At 37.7% G+C, this 23,194-nt stretch overlaps 1 protein-coding gene across 1 annotated transcript; it reads right to left on the bottom strand.

Moving 5' to 3' along the window:
- On the bottom strand, positions 1–21,826 carry itga4 (integrin alpha 4). The gene is made up of 29 exons (XM_028023282.1): positions 21,451–21,826; positions 18,962–19,154; positions 18,157–18,272; positions 17,560–17,660; positions 16,189–16,321; positions 15,753–15,820; positions 15,212–15,344; positions 12,641–12,726; positions 12,418–12,483; positions 12,205–12,345; positions 11,961–12,069; positions 9,879–9,973; positions 9,119–9,209; positions 8,982–9,027; positions 8,747–8,901; positions 8,385–8,539; positions 8,113–8,265; positions 7,402–7,478; positions 6,546–6,684; positions 6,155–6,256; positions 4,864–4,940; positions 4,640–4,729; positions 4,427–4,514; positions 3,182–3,289; positions 2,910–3,035; positions 2,024–2,149; positions 1,256–1,351; positions 986–1,105; positions 1–833 (listed from the first exon to the last, which is right to left on the bottom strand). The coding sequence occupies exons 2-29, from the start codon at positions 19,126–19,128 to the stop codon at positions 735–737; spliced, it is 3,063 nt and encodes a 1,020-aa protein (XP_027879083.1). The 5' UTR covers positions 19,129–19,154; positions 21,451–21,826; the 3' UTR covers positions 1–734.
- Positions 21,827–23,194: the final 1,368 nt, after the last annotated feature.

Here is a 23,194-nt window from a genome sequence, read left to right on the forward strand (position 1 = left end):
CCGCCAACACATCTGAAAGACAGGATGCTTTACTTGGTTAGTTGTCGGCACTGCCAAGACAACTTTTTGTCTAGGTGAACAATGAAAATATGTGGATTTACTTCATGTGCCACAAAATTCTGCCAAAGGAGCAGACGCAAGCATACCAGTGACAAAAGGGAAAACGGCAAAATAAAAAAAGAAGAAGAAGCAGCATTGTATCCCATTTCCCAGCATTTTTTTTTATCTGTGTCCCGCTATCAGAACACAAAATTTGTATTGATTCCCTTTTCCTGCACACTCCTGCAGCCCGCTGCAGTCGAGTGTCGACTGCAGCTGTTGGATGACGCGACACAACCAGTGAGTCTCGTGCTCCATCACTGCTGACCAGCAGGTAAACAAAATGAAGGAACTTATTCCAAAGGCATGAGCCAATCAGGAGCAAGGTTTCCAATCCCCTGAGATCATCAGAAAGTCACTTGGTTTGGTTCTTCTCCAGTGTTCGTCCACAACACAGGAAGCTGTTTTAGTTATCCATCCATCCATCCATCCGTCCGTCCATCCATCCATCCAGTGCTGCGGTCTTCCTCAAGGCCAGTCTCTCCTTTGTGAAGGCACATTTGGTTTATCAGTTCAGGTGCATTCAGGATGCTTTCATCCTCATCCGTCATTGCTGCAAAGTTTTTGCACAGCTTTGTGGTGAACTCTGCCCGCTGCTAATGCCCCGACGTCACAGCGAGAGGCAGCAGATGAGTTTAAGTAGAGCTCTCCCTCTTGTTGAGTTTGGGAACGTAGTCCCAGCTGTCTCTATTTAACTCTTCCTGCTTCTTGAAGTTCCTCTTAAAGAAGCCACACTGTAAATCAGACAAACAAATGGTCCCTATTAATTTTTACTTTGTTACACAGAATTTTAAGAGATTTTATACTCTTAAAATAACAGCAAACAGTGTGAATATATGTTTCCTCATTAAAAATCCATACTGGGTGTTTAAAATGAGCTAGTTACCTTATACAAACACCAGATGAGAGCAGTCAAGATGATCAGTCCTAAAACTAAACTGACGGCGATAATGAAAATCTTCACAGGCATTGAGGGTTTCTGGGTAAAAACAGCTTCCACCACCACCTGGAAATTATTAACACTTTTTAACAACCAGACCTGTTGTAATGCCCTAAACAATTTGGGGCAGAAATGCAGCGCCTTAACAAAGCCTTGTTTATATAGACACAGAGTATTCAGCATTAGACTTGGGTCTCCTGTTTTCAGGTATTTTACCAGTGCAGGTTGATCCTTGATTAGGACAGTGTGAGCATCTTCTCTGGGCGACAACACGGTTGCTGTGCTCTCCAACTTCATAACATGATGACGGCCCTGAGACAGAAAGCAGCGTTTATTTGTAACATGGAGAGCAGCCTGCTTAAATGTCAGCAGAAACTGATTAAATTTTTGCAGATATGCAGCAAAAACATTAAATCTTACCACATATTTCTGGTCCAGTTTCTAGTGCAAATATCTTTTATCTTAGTCCACTTGAAATAATTCAAACCTAATTTACAAGTAACTTTTCAGCAGGAAATATGTGCTTGATTAAAGTTAATACAGTAATTCCTTATTTTTAATGATAAAATTAAGGTAGATTATTCCACTTATAACTAGTCCCTTTTCATCAATATTAAAGACTTATTGACTTAAAACAAGCTTGTATATCTTGCTGAAACATTACTTGTAGGTCAGTTTTGACTTATTTCAAGTGCACTTATATATTTGCACTCGAAACTGGACTAAAAATACTTAGTAAGATTTTGTGTTTTTGCAGTGTATGCAATATTTATTTTCACAAACTAACACTTTTTAATACAATTTATACTTCATGTTTAAAGGAGTGAAGGCACAATTGGGTTAGAAATCCCTAAATTAATGAATGTCAGTTTAACAACATGTTGGTCTGGTGTCGAAATAAACAATTAGTCTGCAATTACTTCAAAAAACAAAAAGAAAAAAGAAACATTCAACTTGTACAGTAAGATCATCTCAACTGGTTACCGGTGCTTGCAGCAGCACAGCAGGATTCAGGCTGATTTCCAGCTGGATGGTAGCATCTCTGCCCGCATCCAGGTTACCAAGACGACACACCAGGTGCTCACACAGATTATCGACACGGCCACAGAACTACACAAACACACATATGTAAAATAGTTTAACTAATGAAAGTCAGTTTGTCGCCTGGATAGGGGAGCAGTAATTCACGACTACATCTCGCCTCACTGGCGACCAGCTGCTCAGAAATCAAAAATCTGATCTTTTCCTGACCAGTGAATGCACCATGCCTGTGCTTTGTTGAGCTGACAACAAACACCTTTCACTATTCATGCTGATCCTGGTGGAAGACTCAGTGTTCTCATTATTAGTGAAACGTTTAAAATAGATGTCAGGGGCGGCACAAAAGGTTAAGAGGAACTTGTATTTTGCAACATGTCTGTGGTTCATTCAGGCTACAATAAAGAAAAATACAGAAATATGTCAGTAAAACTTTAATTGATAAAAATGTAGAAATATTCTATTTTGTTTTACAATTTTTTAATTTTTTGTGTAAACTGATGGTCACAAATGATTTCCAGTTTTTAACATAGGAAAAGTAGTTTAAAGTCTGATTTGAAAAAATTACAAAATGTAATATAATCACATATTATAGCTGCTAAAAATATATTTGAATCACCTGAAATCAGTAGATAAACAGCTCAAGTCCAGAGATCTCAAATTCTGATTGATGCATTTCTAATCCTGCTTTATTTACGACCTGACATTTTCTTTGGTGCCACTGTGACTTCAGCATTTAAACATTCATGTAACCTTGGCTGCCTCTGTTTGTCTGATGAACTGCTACGTACATACCGAATCACATATTTCTGAGAAGAAAAGATCGTCTTACCATTGTGCGGGTGGTGGCGGGAGAGAAGAAGAAAATGATCTGTTTGATGAATGAAGCCTGGGGAACGTTGCAGTCCTCACTGACTGAAATCGTTTTGTCACTTATTGAGCACAAACCATGTGATGACTACAGAAGGAGACAAAAAATTACGTTATTATGAAAGATCCTTTCCAAAATGTCGTCAACAGGCAGTATCTAGTGCTACCACTATAGTCATTTTTGCTTTCCTCGGCATTAGGAGTGATAGAAACTTGGACTCTTGATGTTTTTACCTTCCAGTCGATGAGCTGAAGCAGTCTGTGTGGGTACGGTGCCAGGAGTTTTGGCAGTGCAATCTGAACCACTGTGTTTAACGCCTTGCTGGGTCCAAAGTTTAACACCTGCATGAAAACAAAATACCAGACAACCCAAAAGATTCAAGTTCAGTGTAAGGGATTTCAAAGGTCTAGTAGAAGAAATAACAATAACAATTTTATCAGGGTTTTTTTTTCAGCCGCTTTACAGATTGGCAGCTTTTTGTTTACAGTTGGTATGAGATGGCATACCACAGAGGATCATGGTTTACGGTTTAATAATGACTTGATCTAAAGATATGGTTCTGCATGCAACACACTGGTGTAACCAAACTTTCCCACTTCGCTATATTTGCTGTGTGCGTGTTATAGTTGTAAATTACCAAACAGGTGTGAAAAATGGCTTATATTGAGTAGCAAAACATTGTCGGAAAATTTCCAACATCTAATGACAAATATTGTTGTCCTTAGGTGCTGTGTCTTCACAGTAAAGACACAAATAAATTGAATTTTAGATTAATAAGTTCAATCAGCAGTATTAGGAAAACACATTACATTTTCCCAGTATTGTGAAAAGAAGAATAAACGCAGACACTTCAGTTATTTTGGAGCATAATTGAGGGAGCTCTCAAAGAATCAGTAGCAAGTATATGCAAGATGTTCGTCTCAATATGAAAATATAATCAAAATATTAATTTGAGTAATTTAGTGCAAAAAGCCAGACTCATACTCTATATACCGCAGATTCATTACACAGTTATATATTTCAAGCATTTATTTTTTAAGAATATGTAAAGGGAATGAAAACCATAAGATAATTTCTCAGACAAATTTAATATTATTTGTGATGAAAAAAATAAAAATAAGAAAAGTAATTTGCCAGTCCAGTACTTTTTCTCCTAAAATCACTTCTATATTGTCCCTGGTTTAATAATGGATTTACAAAGAAAATGTAACAGCTTGGATAAAGTCAAGTTGACGTTCTATAATCACATAGACAACAATATTAGCTTTTCGCTTTAAAAATCTGTTTTTAATGGTCAAAAAACAGACCATTAATCTGATCTTTGGAGAAGTTGAATTTTCTGTTGCCATTAGCTGTAAGTCACAATCATCAAAGCTAAGTGAAATAAATACAAAATAAATGACTAAAATAGGAGGAACATTTTTGATGCTATGTCACCTGTAACTACTGAACACAGTTAAAGAAACATCTGAACTTACCTTAAATGTGTAGTTGAATTTTTCAGGGTAGCAATCAGCTGGAATCAAGTCTTCATCACCAAACACAAAAGACTTTGGAGTCACAAAACTGTAAACACAAAGAAGGAGATTCAGCTGGCTATGAAGCATCTCTAATGTTTTCCTACCTACAATTTTGTATATTTTCATCTCTCTCCTTTTATTTCAGCTGTAATGTATCTAAATTTGACTGACCCGTGGATGCTGACACCAACTCCATGTTTCAGAGGAAGAACAAGAGTCATGCTGTTATCTCGGAGAAACTCATCCATCTCGTAATTGTCACTGCAAATGGGGGAAAAAAAACATTTATTTAAATGGTTTTTATCTGTAATAACCTGAAGACATCTCTTCTGTAGGATCACTGCTTTAAAGCTAAGCTTCAGTGACGACATCAGGGGCGACGGTGAGGTCATTACCTGCTGGTGTTGATGTTAATGTGAATGTCGCCAGGCGTGCTGTTCTGACTGACATCCAACAGAAAACTGATATTCATCTGCAAAAAAAAGGGCGTAACACTTTATTTGATTTGAAGACTGTCATGACACCGTCATAAACATGACATAACACCTGTCATGAACATGAGTAAGTCTTCATGATTATTTATGACTGTTGTCATAAAGTGTCATTCGGTAAATCATGACACTTTTAATACAAAGTTGACATTATTCAAAATGTCTTTGCTATGACAACTTGACATTAATCAAGAAATCATGATCTGACATAAATTTGTTATAAAAGTATTACTGATTAAACTTTGGCTTTAATAACATAAAGCTACATCATTTTTTAAGTTTAATGATTGGAATGGTCTCTTGGTTTCACCTTTGAACTGCTGGATGTTCTGAGACAGGAGGCTAAGGAGCAATAACAACTCCATAAGTTCATAGTCATAGTTACCAGACAGTGAACAATCAATGTGGTGGGGAATAAAAGCATAACCTGTGACCTTTTTGCTTTTGACGTTAACATTTATACTCTTAAAGGATGATTTTTATAATTTGGTGCTCTTTTGAGCTTGTGTAAAGCTGTCAAAAGGAGGACTGTTTCCAGCTACTTTCTAGACCCAGAATCCAGCATCTTGTGAGAATATTCATACTACTTAAAGTTTCCCAGATTTTTTATTTATTTATTTTCCCCATAGAGTTTTTGCGGCACTAGTGGCTTGTATTTTTTGCGACAGCAGGCAGACAGTAAAGAGGGCAGGACATGCGGCAAAGGTCACCGGGACCGGGAGTCGAACCCGCGACGTCCCCGTCGAGGACTAAGGCCTCCAAACGTGGGGCGTGCTAACCCCCTGCGCCACCACAGTTAACCAGATTTGGCTGCATTGTAACCACAAACCATGAGGTATATTGGTGGTTATTGGCACCAGCTTAGCACATAATATTGCATTGAATTGGAAGGAAATATTACATTAATAAAAAACTATTTTACAAATAAACATCTGGAAAGAGTGGTGTGTATTTGCATTCACACTCCATGAGTGAAAGCTTTGATTACATTTCATTTCAATCTGCCCAGAGCATCTTCTTCCACTTGTGACTAACAGGGTTTCCTTGTGGTTTTCTGACATGTTTGTGGCCGAAGTGTCAAAAACTCAAAGGGGTATGAATACTTTTACAAGGGGGCCCATCGTAGGAAAGCAGCTGTTGTGAAATTGATAAACCAAGGTGTTATGCACAGCGGGATGAGTAATAGTGCGATTACCTGAGAGAGGGCTGGGAGGACGAGGCTGGTGATTCTGCAGTCCACCCTCACCTCTGTAGTGTTCACTTCCTCAGTGACATCACAACTAATCACGTTGCCCTGCTGCTCATATGAAAACAAACATGAAGATTTTAGAGGATACCCAGGTCTAAGAAGTTATCTCTAGGGTTAAAGCTAAGATATTTGGTTTTTCATTTGGTGTGAAGCATACTAAAGTGGGGATGTACAAAATGTAATGAGCCTGGTTCCAGATCAGCAATTACTTTTGCTTTCTTCCACATCAGAGGTTAAATCTTCCAAAGTGGAAACATCAAAAATTAGCCAGAACTGAGACCTTAATTAGTAAAACCAAACGATGGTTTCTTCCTCTCTCTGTTTGACGTAAACTCACATTATGCAGCACTTTGATGTAGTGGATGTTGTTTGGGAATCTCAATGTCACTCGAGGCAGGAAGGCATCATCTCCAGAGTTCATCAGGGAGGTTTTCAGGATGATCTGTCCCGAACCGAGCGCGAAGAACTTCTGCTGTCTGCAGACAAGCAACAAGATCAACAACAAATATCAATGTTGGAGTTCCACTTATAAATAACATGCAGTTACTGTATGATGACTTAATTCTTCAACATGTTATCTTATTTTCATCTTCTGTATTAAATCAGCCTGTGGTGAATCCTTTAACTGAATGTGGATGGTCTCGTTATCTTGAATCTCATTTCCACTGTGCTGCTTCCTCCCTCCGTCTCTTAATCTGCTGATAAACGCCACCATTCTTGTTGATGGTAATCCCCTTTTCACAATGTAGAATATCTGTACATTTAATTAGCTGAGCGTTGCAGAAGTGAGTGCAGCTGAGAAATATCAGCTCAACTCCATCCAGATATAACTTGAGATAATGGACGGAGAGAATAAGAGGTATTTAAATATGCAGATTAAAATGCTGGCTGCTTTTAGAGTTCAGTGCATGCAGTGAACTCTAAAGACAGAACAGGTTTGTTCTCTGTTTGCCTGCAACTAATTATCATCAAGTGTTTACAGGGGAAAAACGTCCATGTTTTTTTTATTATTATTACAGAGAGGAAGAGCTCATTTTTTGAAGTCTTACTTGAAGCATAGCTACCTACACTGACCTTTGAGGTGTTTTCAACTGCGCTGTCACTTTTCTTTTTAGTTTCCTCCTCTATCTCTTTCTTTTTTAGTTACACAGAATACTTGTGCCTGTTTCATGTGTGGGTGCTCATGTTCTTACTGCGGCAGCACTAGTTCACTTGACAGCTGCATGTTGGTCGAACAGTTCACCATAGAGCAGGAGCGAGCAAACCGAGTCTGACGGAGAGAAAGAAAGAGAGAAGCATACTGTTTATGACACCAGTAACAATGAATGAAAGCAGAAGTCACTGATGATCTTACAAACAGCTCCTGTGACCCTGACTTCTGACCCTGAAGTTACAGATGATTAATAATAATGATCTCATGACTCACTCCAGCTGTGCATTCCTCTTTCTTAACTGTTTTTCTGCTCTGTTTTTGTGAAACACAGGAGCCGGATGTTAGCTAATGTGCTGCAGGCGCTGCAGCTGTAAACACATCTGGATTAACAGCACGGTTCGCTATTAGGTATCTGACTTTAAAGCAGCTATTTTCCTCCCTTTAAATCAATTTATCTAATGAACTGGGTTATTCAAAGTAGTATTTAGTATTTAATATTATTGTTGTTATATATTTTATTTCTTAGTAGAGAAAGAAAATACTAATCTATAAGAGGCTTTTATTTTGAAGGGCACCGAACAAAGTCCATGTTAATACCTTGTTGATCACTCATTTTACCACAAAGAACCTAAATTTGAAAAAATACACTTGCAATATTCCAACGTATATATAAAATTAAATCTATTACAAAGTAACATTTTGTTGTTTTGCAAATGAAACATTGAACTTACTGTGTGACACAGATTGATACCTGATTGGTGATGGTGTTATGATGTCCTGCACTGTGCTGCAGAATGGGTTTTATGGATGCTAATTTTCTGGATGGGGTTTTGTGGCTCCTCTTTTCACTGAGCCCATAGGAAACTTCAAACTGAACTGGAGTGTAGATGTCTTTAACGTCTTTCTGTAGATGAGGAAAAAACCATGCAGCGGCGAAATAAAAACACTAAACATCTTCACTACTGATCTAGTCAGGAATCAGCATGTTTTACTGTTTTCTGCTTTTGAGTCTGAGAGTTTTACCCTTTGGTAAGCCACATGTGTTGCACAGCTGGGATGGCCGTGTCGTGCCTTCATATGACCCCTCGTGCTGTTCGATGATCCGTTACCGTGGAAATAGAAACGATGAGGGAACGATGGTTTATGGAGGAGGTCGGAGGTCAAATTATACTGAAGCTCTGGGGAGAAAAGAGGAAACATCTTCCATGTAAGTAAGTCAAAGTTATGTATTATTACAGATTTAATTCTTAAACATTGAAACTAATAGTTTTGTATTTTTGTAATATATATTAAAATGGAAAGTAGGAAAGTGGGAATGTCACTTATCTTCACAGGACTTTAAAGACTTAAAATATTGCACAATTTTCTTTATTTCTGTAATGTACCTATTGCCCCTCTGTGGTGTTTAAATGTGACACTGAAGCAGATCGTAACATTGAAGCAGACAGTCTGAGTTTTGTGATCTTGGCATTGCGCCCCCATCAGATCAATCTGCTCAGGCAGAATCAGAGAAGCTTTCACTTGAACCACTGGACGGGTCCTATGGGGGTAGAACCAGAAAAAACTTTTTCACACCATAATCAGAAAATCAGAAAACATAAAGTATTTTTATGAGTTTACCTGAGAACCACAGCTGAGTCTGAAAGGAATGCTCCCACTGCCACGTCTGTAGAGACACAGTTTATCCACGTTAAGCGCTGATCCAGTGAGAACAGCACAAGACAATGTGGCGGATACGGACACATGGGATCCTTTACCGTTGTAGCCGTTATCATCGATGTCAATCCCAGAGTTCAGCGACTGTCCAAACATCTTCAGGTCATGACCCAGGGATGACCCTGTAATCCTCTGAGGTCACAGAGTGGAAATCAAGTCTAAGTATCACTTCATACATATAATACACAACAAAACTTAAAATTACTTCTTTATACATGAGTGACCAAGAAAGAAACTGAAAAACTCTCAGAGTACAACAAATCTTGTTAGGTCTTATTGATTTAAACACACTAAAGTGTGTTTCTAAATAATTTAAGTAATTTTAATGTCTCACTAGTAAGTGCTAGGCCTGACACAATAACAAAGTTTACTGGGTGATAAATTGTCCTAGAAATTATTGCGATAAACAATAATATTGTCATTTTGAGACCATTTTCAAGTAAAATACTGGTAATGCAAGTTCACCCTCTAGAAGACTAATACATTTTAATTTTATGCAGAACACACTGGAAGACATTTTAAATTTCTAAAAGAAAACACACCAATCAAAAACAGTAAATAAAGTGGAAATAAAAAACACACACAACCAAAACCAGATACAAAACGGATTATGATGTAAAAAAAAAATAAAAAACTGCCTCAGAATGGAAATTATGTAGTTCATTTCAATTTATCATGGAATCAGCTGATTAATTGCTCATTGCGACAAAGGCTACCCTGAACTGCTTGCACACTGAGCTTCACAGCCTTGTCAGCAACACCTTTATGGAAGCGCCTCTGGCTCCGTGTTGATGTTTGTACCTGTGATGGTTTTGGTGAAATACCCTCCTTCCTGCCATTGTAGATGTAGACGGCGCCTTTGAGGTCGTCTTCCTGTGGAGCGCCAACAGCCACATCTAAAACCAAACGCAGAAGCTGTTTCTGTGAGGACTTCTTCTTTCAGTCTTTTGTTTGTCTTTTTTACTTTCACACAGAAAACAATGTATGTTGCTCTTTATTTAAAAATGTTCTCCCTTGCAATGTATAATTTTATGTTGGGGAACTTTTGCCAACAGATTACCTCTTAAAATAGTCATAATTTATGGCTTTTAAAAACTATATTACTGTTTAAGTAAAGCATTTTGTGATATTTCCTGTGTACTTGATTTTTCAACGTCATTACAGCTAAAGTTAAGCTTGTTGCATACAAACATAAAGTTCAACTATTTGAAAAAAATATTCACATCTTTTTACCTGTATTAATTTTCCTGTTAGATAAAATTACAGCTGCTGGTCTGTTACAGTAAGTTTCTATTTCCTTCCATTTCATAATTATGCACTTATTATTGTTAGTGTACTATATGAAATCCTGTTGAAATACTTTGAAGTTTGTGGTTGCAGCATGACACAATGTCAAAAACCTGAAATGGTGTGAATATTTGTCTAAATTAAACACTGTATGTTAACATGGGAAGACAAACAATCTTATCATTTAATATTTAACCTCAGTTCTTTGAAAGAAGCCTTTAACTTTTCCTTTTTCCAAAAGCACACTGAAATGGAAACGCAAACATTCACTTAGCAAATATTTAATCACCAGAATAAACACTGGCTTGACTTACTGAACCACATTAATTTCCTGAAAACACCAACTTAGCTCTAATCCTATCTACAACTCAAATGAATTTCAGCCTAATTTTAAACCCACTCATAGTACTTGGCTCCTAGCAGGCCCCACATGTTGGTGGGTAAATGTATACGTCTCCACAATATGAGAAATACAAGCACTCACACATAGCTTTTTATCTCGCAGTGGCAGATTACAGGGCATGTTCATTTACAGAGCAGCAACAGTTTGTCATTACAGTTTAATGAACTTAATAACACACTCCACCCCTCACACACACCCAGACGCACACGCACACACAGATGGTGAGGGGGCTGTGTTGTATATGTGTGTGTAGGAGCAATGTGTTAAAGGCAGGATGGTGCTCTGTTATCAGAAAGTGACAACAGGCACTGAGCGGGGTGGCTGTGGCCCTGGGGTTGTTTAGCCCAGCATGCCACTGAACAACGGTGGTGGTATTTGATAAAGGGGCAGAAAGGCAGGAGATCTAAGCAGACAGGAGAAAATCAGCTCTTAGCTCTTCCTAGTTACAACTGCTGAGGTGCCCTGGAGCAAAACAAATCCACCCACGGCTTCTTCACTTGAGCTTTTAAGTAGACGTACAAAGGGACTAACGCTACAATTAGCCATTATTTTAGTCATCAATTATTCTGACAATTAATCAAATAATCAGATAAAAGAAAAGGCACATTCTGCAGATTTTTCATTTAACCACTTAAGCTTATTTTATGCAACAATGAAATGTAAAAATTGCAAATAAACAGATTATTCAATTGCATTTATTGCCTAAAATGCAATAACATAGCAAAGGATGCATCTGCAGCTAAATAAATACTTAAATATGTCCTATCTGCTTGACTTAACATCAGTACAGTATTGGGCTAAACTGGTGATTATTTTTTTAATTAGCCAATTAATAATTGGATAGTAAAAGGTACTCAATAGAAAAATGTTGCAGAATTTGAACCAGGTGAAGATAAAACTATTGATAAAACATTATAGATGTTTTTTCCCCATCTATGATGCCAAATCTAAAATTACTGCTCTGAAAGTGTTTTTTTCCCTCAGAAAATGCCATATTTTAGAGTTAGCATACTCCAGTTACAAATAAATCTATTACTAAATTAGCTGACGATTATTTCAATAATCGATACAATTTGATAATGTCATGATATAATTAATTGTTTCAGCCTGAAAATGGAAGTAACATTATTAGAGCCAATAGTATTATTTGTCACTGTCACAATTTCTTCAGGCTGTGCAGGTGTGGTTCTTACCTGGATAGCCATCATCATCCAGGTCTCCAAGGTCAGCAATGGTCTGCCCAAACCGTGCCGCATAAGCATCGCTGCCAGTCAGCTTAAACTCCGCCTCCTTCAGCTGAGCCTTTGTGAGAATTCAGCATATTCAGGGTCGATTCCTTAATATTTTGCATCTCACATTGCATACTGCTCAATATTTTTAGCCAAATTTTGAAAGAAACTAGAAATATTACTTGGATGAATGGATGAATGTTCCTACCTCCCCCTCATTAATGTACACATGAACTCTTCCCTCTTCCCTGGAGGTCCCCGTTGCCATGGGAGCACCAACCAGCAGATCCGACAAACCATCAGCATTCAGATCCACCACACAAACACTGGAGCCGAAATAAGACCCCAGCTGGAAAGAGACCCATCTTTTAGACAAAAATGTGGTGCATTGTTCCAACTTATGATGAAAAGAAAGGCTCACTTCATTTCCAGCAACTTCTGAAACCACCTTCAGCATTTTGCTGTTCTCTGTTGAGAAGATGAAGGCCTGAAATGTGCAAACACAAACTGACTTCTACCGTCGATGCAGGCGATAACTTCAAGAAACTCACCCAGTTACAAATACAAAGCAGATATTTGATTAGATTGCATTAGGGTCGAGTACGTGAAGTAAAATTGTACATAAATAAGTGTCGTGGTCCTACCTTGCCCTTCTGATTGTACTGTGGAGCTCCACCCACCACCTCTATGGAAGAGGGACTCTGGAAGTGACCGGCTCCAACGGCGTAACCTGAAGCATCAGGACGCACTATCAACAAACCAATATCTACTGCAGTTTATGGAGAAGAACTGAACATCATATTTGCACTCATTGACAACTGAGGATAAAACATATTAAATGAAATTAATATCAACAATAACAGAAGTAGTTACTCTGATTCAACACCTGGCGGACATTTAAGTCAAACATTTCATTTTAATAGGCACTTCAGTCGCACCACCATCTCCAGCATAAAAATCACATCTTAGGTTTTGTTGTTTAAAGGAAGTAAATGTATTTTTGCAATGCTGCGACTGCTGCTGACATCAGCCTCCCTACCCCCACTCACACAAACCACTTCCTGTTTAGGGAGAAAATGGCTTCATCACCTTCCACAGTTTGGTGAGTTGAGGTTGATGTTGGGAGCCACAAGGTTAGACCCCACACGCCAATACCCATACTGCCTTTACTGAACATTTACTAGATAATCAAGTCATTGTAGGATGTATCATTATATATTTCCCCTTGTATTTAAATCTACACTAAACCTCTAAGAGGGTGGGTGTATAATAGTTGGGTTGTCTTCTGTTTGTGAATAAATAATGTTGTGTAGGTTTGTTTGATCAGAATAAAAGACCTGCATGTGACATTTAGCATGATGTATCTTTGGTTTATAACCAGATAGGGCAATGGGAATGACACATTTATGACAAGGTGACATTAAAACTCCCAAAATAGAGATGAGAAAAAGAAAGTACACCCTCTGCCAATTCTAAGGTTTTATTGTGCAAAGCACAGGTGTCAAACTCAAGGCCCGGGGGCGAGATCTGGCCTGACTTAGCTTTTTATGTGGCCCTGTAGATTCAAAATTACATTAATAAGTCCTTCCAGTTTTTCACAAATCTGTGAAATTCACACAAAATCAACAAATTTCCAATTTTCTTTTTCTGATTTTACTGCAAATTTTCTCAGAATTGGTCAAAATCATTGAATCTGTAACTGATACGGCGAGTGATAAAGAGTCACATTTAACATCATACATTACCGCAAATTTTGTCAAAATTTCTTATGAGCATTTCTAAATATTCACCACAAAATCTCTCATTTTGATTGCAAAAAAGGACACTAAAACACAAAATCCCAGAGGAGTAGCTACTTATTGATATTTTTACAGTTAAATTGGTTTTATCAATATATTTTGGCACAACCAGCCCTTTAAGAACATTCAGATTTTTGATGTGGCCCAAAATGAAAATGAGTTTGACAGCCCTGCTATGAAGGATCTGACCTCACCAGATCAAAACAAATACCTAAATCTAAACTCAAGTATATACAAACACACAGCACAGATTCAGGACACAATTTTATTTTGATAATTGTGTCCAAAAGAAAAAAACTTGGAAAATTACTAAATATGTAAGACCCTCAAACTTAAAACGATTCTATCAATAAGTGCATGTTTACAATAACAAAGCACCAAAACTGTAATGTGACATACAGTCATAATCAGTAAATTACAATATGATAAGGTTCGTTCCTCAGATTAGAAATACCTTTTAAAAATAACCTTTAACTAAATTTAACAGGTTTATGGGTGTGGGAAACAAGATCAGTGGATAAACTTGTTAAAACTCATTTCCTTCTGAGCTTATGTGTTTTCTCTGAACATCACACCTTTTCGACTGATTTCCTGCTCAGCATACTTTGTGAGAGATGATAGATGCATCTGGCATCCACCTTGAAATCAAGAAAAATTCAAACATAAATGTCTATCTAAGCTAATCTTCCAGACATGTGCATTTAACATGGTCTTAGGTGTATATCGCAAATAGAAATATCTTTAGCATGATGATAAAAACATAAGGGGCATCTGTGTGAGAGTGGTGTGGAGACTGAACCCTCCCTACTTTCACTGTATCTAAAATGTGTGTTTGAAAAGCCAAATGAAACGTGGTGTAGCTAACTGAAACAGAGATAAGAGACAGGTGCACAAAGTCCTCTTTCAGCTCAGCATGTCCGCTCACTTTAACAGTATTTCTAACTTATAATGAATCCTGAAGTAACAGTAAACATAGATGGCTTTCAAACACAAGAACTATGCTTGCTAAAATACATTTGTGCATATTTACGCCACAGAATTGGAGGTTTATAAAAATGTAGCTGACAATAGACAGGTTTGTTCTGGTTCCTGATGAAGATGTTTGGATCAAAAATAATGGAGATAGAATTTATAGAACTGAAGAAAGCATATAGAAAAGACACCAAAGACTTTGAAAAACATGCAAAAGGTATTTGAATGTGTTTAATCCAAAATGTGTTTTGGAATTAAACACATTTTAATTTAAAAAAATTTTAAGCAGAGTGTTACTGCTTGAAATGTAAAGATATGAAGAGATCCAGTTTGCTTGAACTGTATAACAGAGTATCAGGATGGTTCAATCTAAATCTAACTAAATAAAACACAACTGCAGTTTATGGTTTATACTGATTGTGCAGGATAGGGATCAATTGTTACCTAGGTAGCTCCCATAGCTGACAGCTCCTGTCTCGTCATCCTGATACACCGACATCGAATTGCTGGAGGTGTTGTAGACCACAACTGAGCCCATCCAGTAAGAAGAACCTGGTGCTCCTACGATGATCAGATCCTAAGAGAGAACGAACCTGTGTTGAATTGTTCAAACTGAAAACTTAAGGTTCACAGTAAACTTTCAAATCTGGATTACAGTAGATTGTGATGGTCTTTTATTAGCTATAAATTTCTAAATAAGGTTTTATAAAACAAGTTGAAAACATTTCCTCTTTTTTTCAAACAATAGAATCTAAAATGACAAACTTAGTTTCTATCAGCTTCTTATTTTTAAAGCTATGACATATTATGAATAGACACACACTAAGAATTAAACCAGGCAATTTTTAGATTTCAGATTTCCCCCAAAACCCCCTGAAAAAAGAACAGGACCAGCCAGAGCCGGTTAACAACAACTCTCTCTGATGCAAATGCTGTCACTGAACAAAAAGGATTTCAGAAACTATGTTGCCTGTCTGTTACTGACCTGTGTCAAGAAATTGGAAATGCCCGCCTGACATGACCCGTAATCCTCACCAAACTTCCTCTGGTGGTCTGTGAATGATGGACAGAAGCGGTCAGATCTGAAGGTGAGCGAATTATGTCGAAATGTTTTCCTGGACAGCTGCTGCTTCACATACCCACACTCTCACACACACACATACATCTGTATCTCTTGGTATGGCTATGATTGCTTAATCTTGAACCATAATATCAAGTCACTGGGGCGCTTTAAAAACAACAATTCAGGCAGAAAAGGAAGTGCCTGATCCAATAGGATTTCACAGCTGAGTTTCATCCTCAGACTTTGTCTCGATGAGGAAGCAAGGTCAAGAACCCTTACAACGCCATGACATCCTAATCATGTAGCTGTGGATAAAACACTTGTGTGTAGGCGTGTAGGGGTGTGTGTGTGTGTGTACCTTTGTAGCAAGGGATAAAGTGCTGGTAGGAGGTCAGGTCACTCTCATAACGAAAACAGACGCCATTAGGAAGCTTGTTGTTCTGGCCGTCTTTCCTTGAGTAATACACGTTCTTCCAGCGATGAGCACATGCCTGAACATGCACGTATACACACATATAACACTTGAAACTCACAAACAACATCTGACAAGGAACTATTACTGAGTCACACATTAGACGATCATAGCCTGTTCTTGCGTTGTTTCTCTGAGATATTGCGACAGAAAACGCTAACCTAAGCAATAAATCTGAACCAGCCATGGCCATACGAGACGCCGCCATGGTGACAGAAATCTTCAACCCTATTATCACATTGCTAGCAGCTTAGTGTTATTTCAGTCTCGTTGTATACTTATTAATTTTATTAATTTTGCAACAGAAATCATCACATGGCTGAAAGCTGTGTCATGGTTTTAAATTTAGCTGTTTGTTGTGCAGTTGCTCCATGCTATGGTTAATAACTTCACCAAGATGCAACTGCTTTTGTCAAAGCCTCAGAAGTACTGAATCAGAAGGAAACTATTCTGAAAAGACATTCCTATTGACCACTTGAACAACTATAAATTATTGGAGGGTGTTTATGTCATTGGAAATGTTTTTGGAAGTGTTCTCCATTGGGCGTTGCTGTTATTTGAGTGTTTCCATACTAACAGGAAGCTAATTTAGCACAATAGTTGCTGGCCAACATTGTCTATATCTAATCTACATGTTGGAAAATGCCTTGGTTGTCTCCTGCCATGCAGAAAAACTAGGAAAGCAAGAAGTGCAGCAGATATAGAATGTGTCAAGTCTTGTTAGTTTGGACAGTTCTGGCATTTTACAGTGTTAAGATCTCAGAAGTAAACTGAAGACACAATCATCAATCAATAAATCAAAAGCAGAAATCATATTTAGAGGTGGTAACTGGTAACTGAAATCATTCCTATTTTCAGACTTATTGCCCTCCTGGTCAACAGTGAGCAAAAATGATAATTGAACGCATCATATCTAAGAGCTAAATATACCTTTTGGTGTGGAAGTTGTTACTAAAGGAGATAGTTTCATTATCTGTGTGAAAGCACAAATACGTCAGAAGCTATCTAAAAGGAAGCTATTTTCTACCATATGTTGAAAAGTTCATCCAGGCTGTAAAAGGGTGAGAGAGAAAGACTGCCAGTGATAGCTGGAAGATCAGTGGCGTACATAAAGAAAGGCCTTAATATCTTTTTTCGACTTTCAACCTCTGTCTGCTGTGGAACATACAGGGAATAACATTTTTTATTTCATCTTCATAAACAGAGAAAAAGTCAAAAAACAGCCACAATATGCTAAAAGAATGAATTGTGCATTACCAGGACACGTCCACCATTTTCTCCGGGTTGTCTGGACAAACTAACACCCAGCCACTGGTGATCACTCTCCGGTTCACACGTCTTCCCACAACTTAAAATGTCTGCACACACATACAAAAGTTCACTGTCACTTCCAGAAGGCGAATGTTGTTTTCACTTTGGCAAAACATGCAGATTTTTATGGGCTCTTTTTGTTGTTAATAAGTCAGTGTCAATGTATTTGTATACTTGAATGTATTGTTTATTCATGACCTGCATCTTTGCAGTACCCTATAAAAGCTATAAAACCATTTTATTGTTCCAGTTTGATAGTCATTCACTCATCTCTTACCTTTGTGAATAGATTTAAAGGGGGCTTAAAATGTGAATACAGAGCTGAGCAAAAGTATTTGCCAAATTTTGTCAGGGTACAACTGCAAAGTTCAATGGGATTTTATCCAACAAACCGAAAAGTCAAGGCAAGATTATAGTTTTATGATATATCTTGAAAATAATAATGTGAATCTGTGAATAAGACGTGTTTCTATATGTGCACATATCACTAGTAAATGTGTTTCCTTGATGTTCGTTAAACACACAGCATAAACAAACTCTGACCAGCAGAAAGACGATCGCATCTGCGCTTCTCATCCATAATGTTGCAGCGAAAAACGGCTCCTGGAGATTGAGTCAGCTGATGAGAGGAGTTAGCCACTGGAGCTCCGACCAGCAGCCTGAGTTAAACGGGGGGGAAATGAAGACAGGGTTAGTGTTTTTTTTCTGTCTGAATGGTGAGCTGTGTGTGAGGCTTCAAAGAGCTTCTCTTTATTTCCAAAAACAGACTAATTAATGTGCATGCAGACAGCAGCAGCACACAGAGGTCTTCACATGGATGGACCTCTAATGAATCGCACTAACTAAAGACGTTTCACCAAACAAATATCTGTATGTGTAGGAACAGCAGTATGTTTGGTTTAAATCACAGCTACAATATATACAATTCACAAATACTGTTTGCAATGATATTTAGTGACAAAACAAAAATCAGTTAGACAATTACAAACAATATATTCTAAAAGCAGCTTTTAGAAGCAGTTTAGTGCATTTGAAACATAAATGGACAGCGAAAGCACAAAAGATTAAATAAACCCAAAGTAGATGAATGCCTAATTTATCTGGGCTGCAAAGAAACAATATTTGAATAAAAATATTTTAGGCTTGGATGACCAGATGGTTAATACGTGACTAACAATCAATTAGATCCAAGAAAAATTTCTAACATATACCGTTTGATGAATAGAGTTGATATCAGACTAACGTAGGATAATCTACAGATTAATGGAGTTTCATTGAAGGACCGATTATGGTTCAACAGAAGATAAATGGCAGTTCAATAACGTACAAACAGAGATTAGATTCAGACCATTTTTCAGAGTTGTGGCGATGCAGCAGCACAGAGTATCCAAACATCGAGGAGTGAGGGCCGTTGAACACCATGCTGTGCTCCTGATCCAGATTATAACCTGCCGCAGGACAGACCAGAACCAGAACCAGAACCTGGACTGGAACCAGGCAGAAGACGATACCCATAATGTCCACTGATGGGTGCAGACAACCTGTGGGACAGAAAAAGAAGATAGGATCTTTCAGAATCTTGAAAACAGCAAAACCTGTAAATAGTGTATTAATTCACCCCTTCATAAGTTTTTACCCTAATTTTATACCCAAGCTTTGCTTTCACATAAAACATAGTGAGTTTGTTTTTATTTCTTGTTGCTCATTTTCACAAATAATGACGATATACTTACATTTAGACTAATTCTGATCCCTGTTGGGCTAGTTGATTTATTTTAGATGAAACATCATGACTACTGACAAGTAAAAAAAACCTCCTGTTAGTAGAGAGTTTTGGAATCATTGAATCACAATTTCTTACAGTAAACCATGACCAGACCACAAACAAGTTAGTTAAGTCAATTATTGCTTGTCAAAGTGGGCAAGGAACGTCTCTAGCTACAAAATGATAAACTTTCTGTATGAAACATCCATCAGATGAAATCTCCATCTAAAAAAAAAAAAAAAAAAATCAGGTACAAGGTACACGATAACATAAAACTTAGGAATTTAGTTTCCATCCATCAATCTTCTAACACCCTTGTCCCTAGTGGGGTCAGAAGGGGTGCTGGTGTCTATCTCCAGCTAACGTTCCAGGCGAGAGGCGGATTCACCCTGGACAGGTCGCCAGTCTGTCACAGAGACAGACAGGACAAACAACCATGTACACACACATTCACACCTAGGGAGAATTTAGAAAGACCAATTAACCAATTTACCTAACCTAGCATGTTTTTGGACTGTGGGAGGAAGCCAGAGTACCCGAAGAGAACCCACTCCGCTCAGAAAGACCCCGGGCCAGGAATCGAACCCAGGACCTTCTTGCTGCAAGGCAACAGTGCTACCAACTGCGCCACTGTGCAGCCGGAATTTAGTTTGATTGTCCAAATTATAAAAGTTTTCATTTTAAAATAAGATCAGACTTAAACTCCAAAGAGCGACAAATATTCCTCAGTTTAGGATAAGCGTCACTAAAGCAAATGACAGGGTTTCCTCCAGCGTATTATCAGCCTGGTGGGCCACCAAGCTTTACTTAGGCTGAGTGTTGTTTGTTTATTTTAAATAGGGTTTGGTTTTTATACACCAGTAACAGTGGTAGTAAAGACAGATTAAGCTAGGTTTATAGGCGACACACTGAAAAGAGCACTATTGGTGTGCTACAGTTGCACCCTGTGGACTGCTGGTGGACTGCCCTAACGCCCCCACTACTGGGCTTGACAGGGTTTCTGGGGGAAATCCTGCAGAAAACTAAGGTAAACATAGTCTTTTTTAATTTATCAAACAAGCTGAAATAGTTTGACTAGTTAGTCAAGTATAAGAGGTTCAATATAATGATCTAATCTATATACAGACTAAGAAGTTGAGAAAATACTCCGGTACTCCCAAAGATCCAAATTAGTTGCAAGAAATGTGGCATGTCAGGATGTCAGCTACCCCCAATGTCTTAACGTGCAACCACATTTTGGCTCAGACCATCTGATGTCAAGAGGAGCCCCAAACAGAAGTAGGAAGTAAAAGAGAGAGGCTGGAATGAGCTGTGGTTAACTCCCACCTCTTAAACCAGCCACTGTGAACAGGGCTGTTCCAACAAAAAAAAAAAAAAACCCCTGAGGCTGACTCACTTCATCCCTGCTCTATTTGGATCACCTCACCTTATAGACACACGTTTTACACAAAATTCAAAAAAATGTTCCCAAACTCTTAAAAGGAAAATGCCCTTTTTTTTTCTGTGATGCTCAAAGACTAATTTTTTAATAAGCAAAAAAAATCTAAATGTTAATTAAACAAGCTGCTAAACAAAGACAGCATCCTGTTTCCCCTGTTACATTTAAGGGCGGTTCCACATAAAAAAGTGAGCTTAAAGCCATATTTTGCGAAATATTAGACTGTCACAATCCTTAAAGCTTCTTAGATTCTTTATTGCTTAAAACAGTTTTAGCATAATTAAATCGAGAATGCATGGAATTTCGCCGATGTTTTCCTCTTCGTTTTAAGTAAAGTAAGTATTTTAAAGTTGATAACTTGCCGCAAGCTTATTTTAAATGTGTTTGCTACCTGAATATACATAAACTCCAATATATTGTGGTGTGTTTTATCATCTTCACGTAATCTTCATTTTTATTTCAAATTCCACATGGAATTATTTAAAAAATAAATAAAAATACCAAAGCCGAAACAATTCCTGCTTGGATTCTTACATAAGCATTATGAAAGAAAAAAAAATCATTAATTAAGGACATTAACGAACTCTGACACTTATTAATTTCCTGTCTTGAACACCTCATAGAGGTTACATACCCCTCAGACAGCTGGGAGCCTCTCAGGTCAAAAAGCTTCAATCCAGAACGAGTTTTAAAAAAACAGACAAGCTGGTTCTTCAAAGGGACTCCGGTAAACTCCTCTCAATCGCGCCAGAGACTTGTTGCTGAACCCACCCCCCCGGTTGCTCCACGCGACAGCGCGCGGAGCTTCAGAGATTTTACAGAAAAAGAAAAAAAAAGAACTAAAGAAAAAAGCTTAAACCTCAATGAAAGCAAAAAAAAAAAAAAAAAAAACCCTGAAAGACTCGAGTTTCAGCTGAGTTTCAATGAGACTGAGAGCCGTCTGAGACCCTTCCTCTGTCTCCATGTGTCTAACGGTGTTTCCTCCAGCATCCGCCCAAAGTGAGCGCGAGGACAGCTAGCGCGCGGCTGTGCGTGAGTGTTTGTGAGAGCGCGCGGGTCTAACGGTGCTTCCTTCCCTCTGCGGTTATCATCAGGGTGTTATTAGAGTGAACTTTAATACCATTTAACACGTCTGAACACACAAACACTCAAAGACAGTATAGATTTAGAAAGAACGAATACAGTAACATCCCATGGGATTTCCTTCTGAACTCTAAAAGAACCCATTTAAAAATTAAACAGATCCTTTTAGTTCTAGTTTTAAGAAGGTTTTGCGGTCGTGGGAAAGCTCATCAACATGTTCAGTCTGGCATAAGGTTTTAACCACTAAAGCAGCTGAGATAACTTTGTGTACTTTGTTACTTTTACTACTGATAATGGGACCAGAGCCGGTCCAAGGCGCAAGCAAAGTAACCAAACCATCATCAGGCTCTATAGATCAACACGTTTTTATATATGTTTTATTTGAATTTTAAAAAACCATGCAGCATAAACGTTGTTTGAACCAAAGGAAGTTTATTTTTCCACACAATTTGGAAAAGAATCATTGGACAAACTCCAGGAATTAGGCAACTTTAAATTTTGCTTTTTGCTTTTCTCCTTTATTGGGATGGCAAATAAAAATACTATTCATGAAGCATTACACTTGGTATACTTCTTATTCAGTCAAGATCCCAATGTTTTTTTTTACTTTTTTTAATTTGTCAATTTTCTAAATTTTAACAAGAAATTGTTTATTTTTTTGTTAGGACTGGAAAGTTTGGGAACTTAGCAGATAATTTACCATTTACCTTAATAAGCAAGACGTTTTTATTATCATCCCGATGAGACAGAAAGAAGTCCTTCCAAAAGTACACTGACATGTATAGTCATGATTATAAACAAAATAAAGTCCTGATAATAGTTTTTTCTATAAAATCTTCCTTCTGACTGAGATTTCACATGTTTAATTAAAGTAATGCTTAGCTTTTACATTTTTATTAGTTTAAATAACAACTTGTATCGTCACCTTCCTAAAATAATGGTCTACGTAATTTTTGTTAACAAATTTTAGCAACAAAAAAAAAAACCTTTTGGCAGAAAATGACTTCAGCTATTATTTTAAGAAGGTGATAATATTAGCTTTTTCTAAAATGTCTAAAGTGGTTACACTTTTTAAAAAAAATAGAAGTATAATGGTTTGGTGTTTAACCACAGTGCTGTCCTAATCATCATGTGGTCTGTGATCCTGCCCATCTGAGGTGAGTCTTGTGACAAATGTATTGTAGCACTAACATTTGACAACAGTAACAATCTTTGTGCAAAAGATTATGTCACCAAAGTTACAACCAGAATCCTCAAAATAAACCATTTTAGTTTCCCCAAAATAAAAGTGAAAT

The sequence above is a fragment of the Xiphophorus couchianus genome, chromosome 7, assembly GCF_001444195.1.
Source record: "Xiphophorus couchianus chromosome 7, X_couchianus-1.0, whole genome shotgun sequence".
NCBI classification, from domain to species: domain Eukaryota; kingdom Metazoa; phylum Chordata; class Actinopteri; order Cyprinodontiformes; family Poeciliidae; genus Xiphophorus; species Xiphophorus couchianus.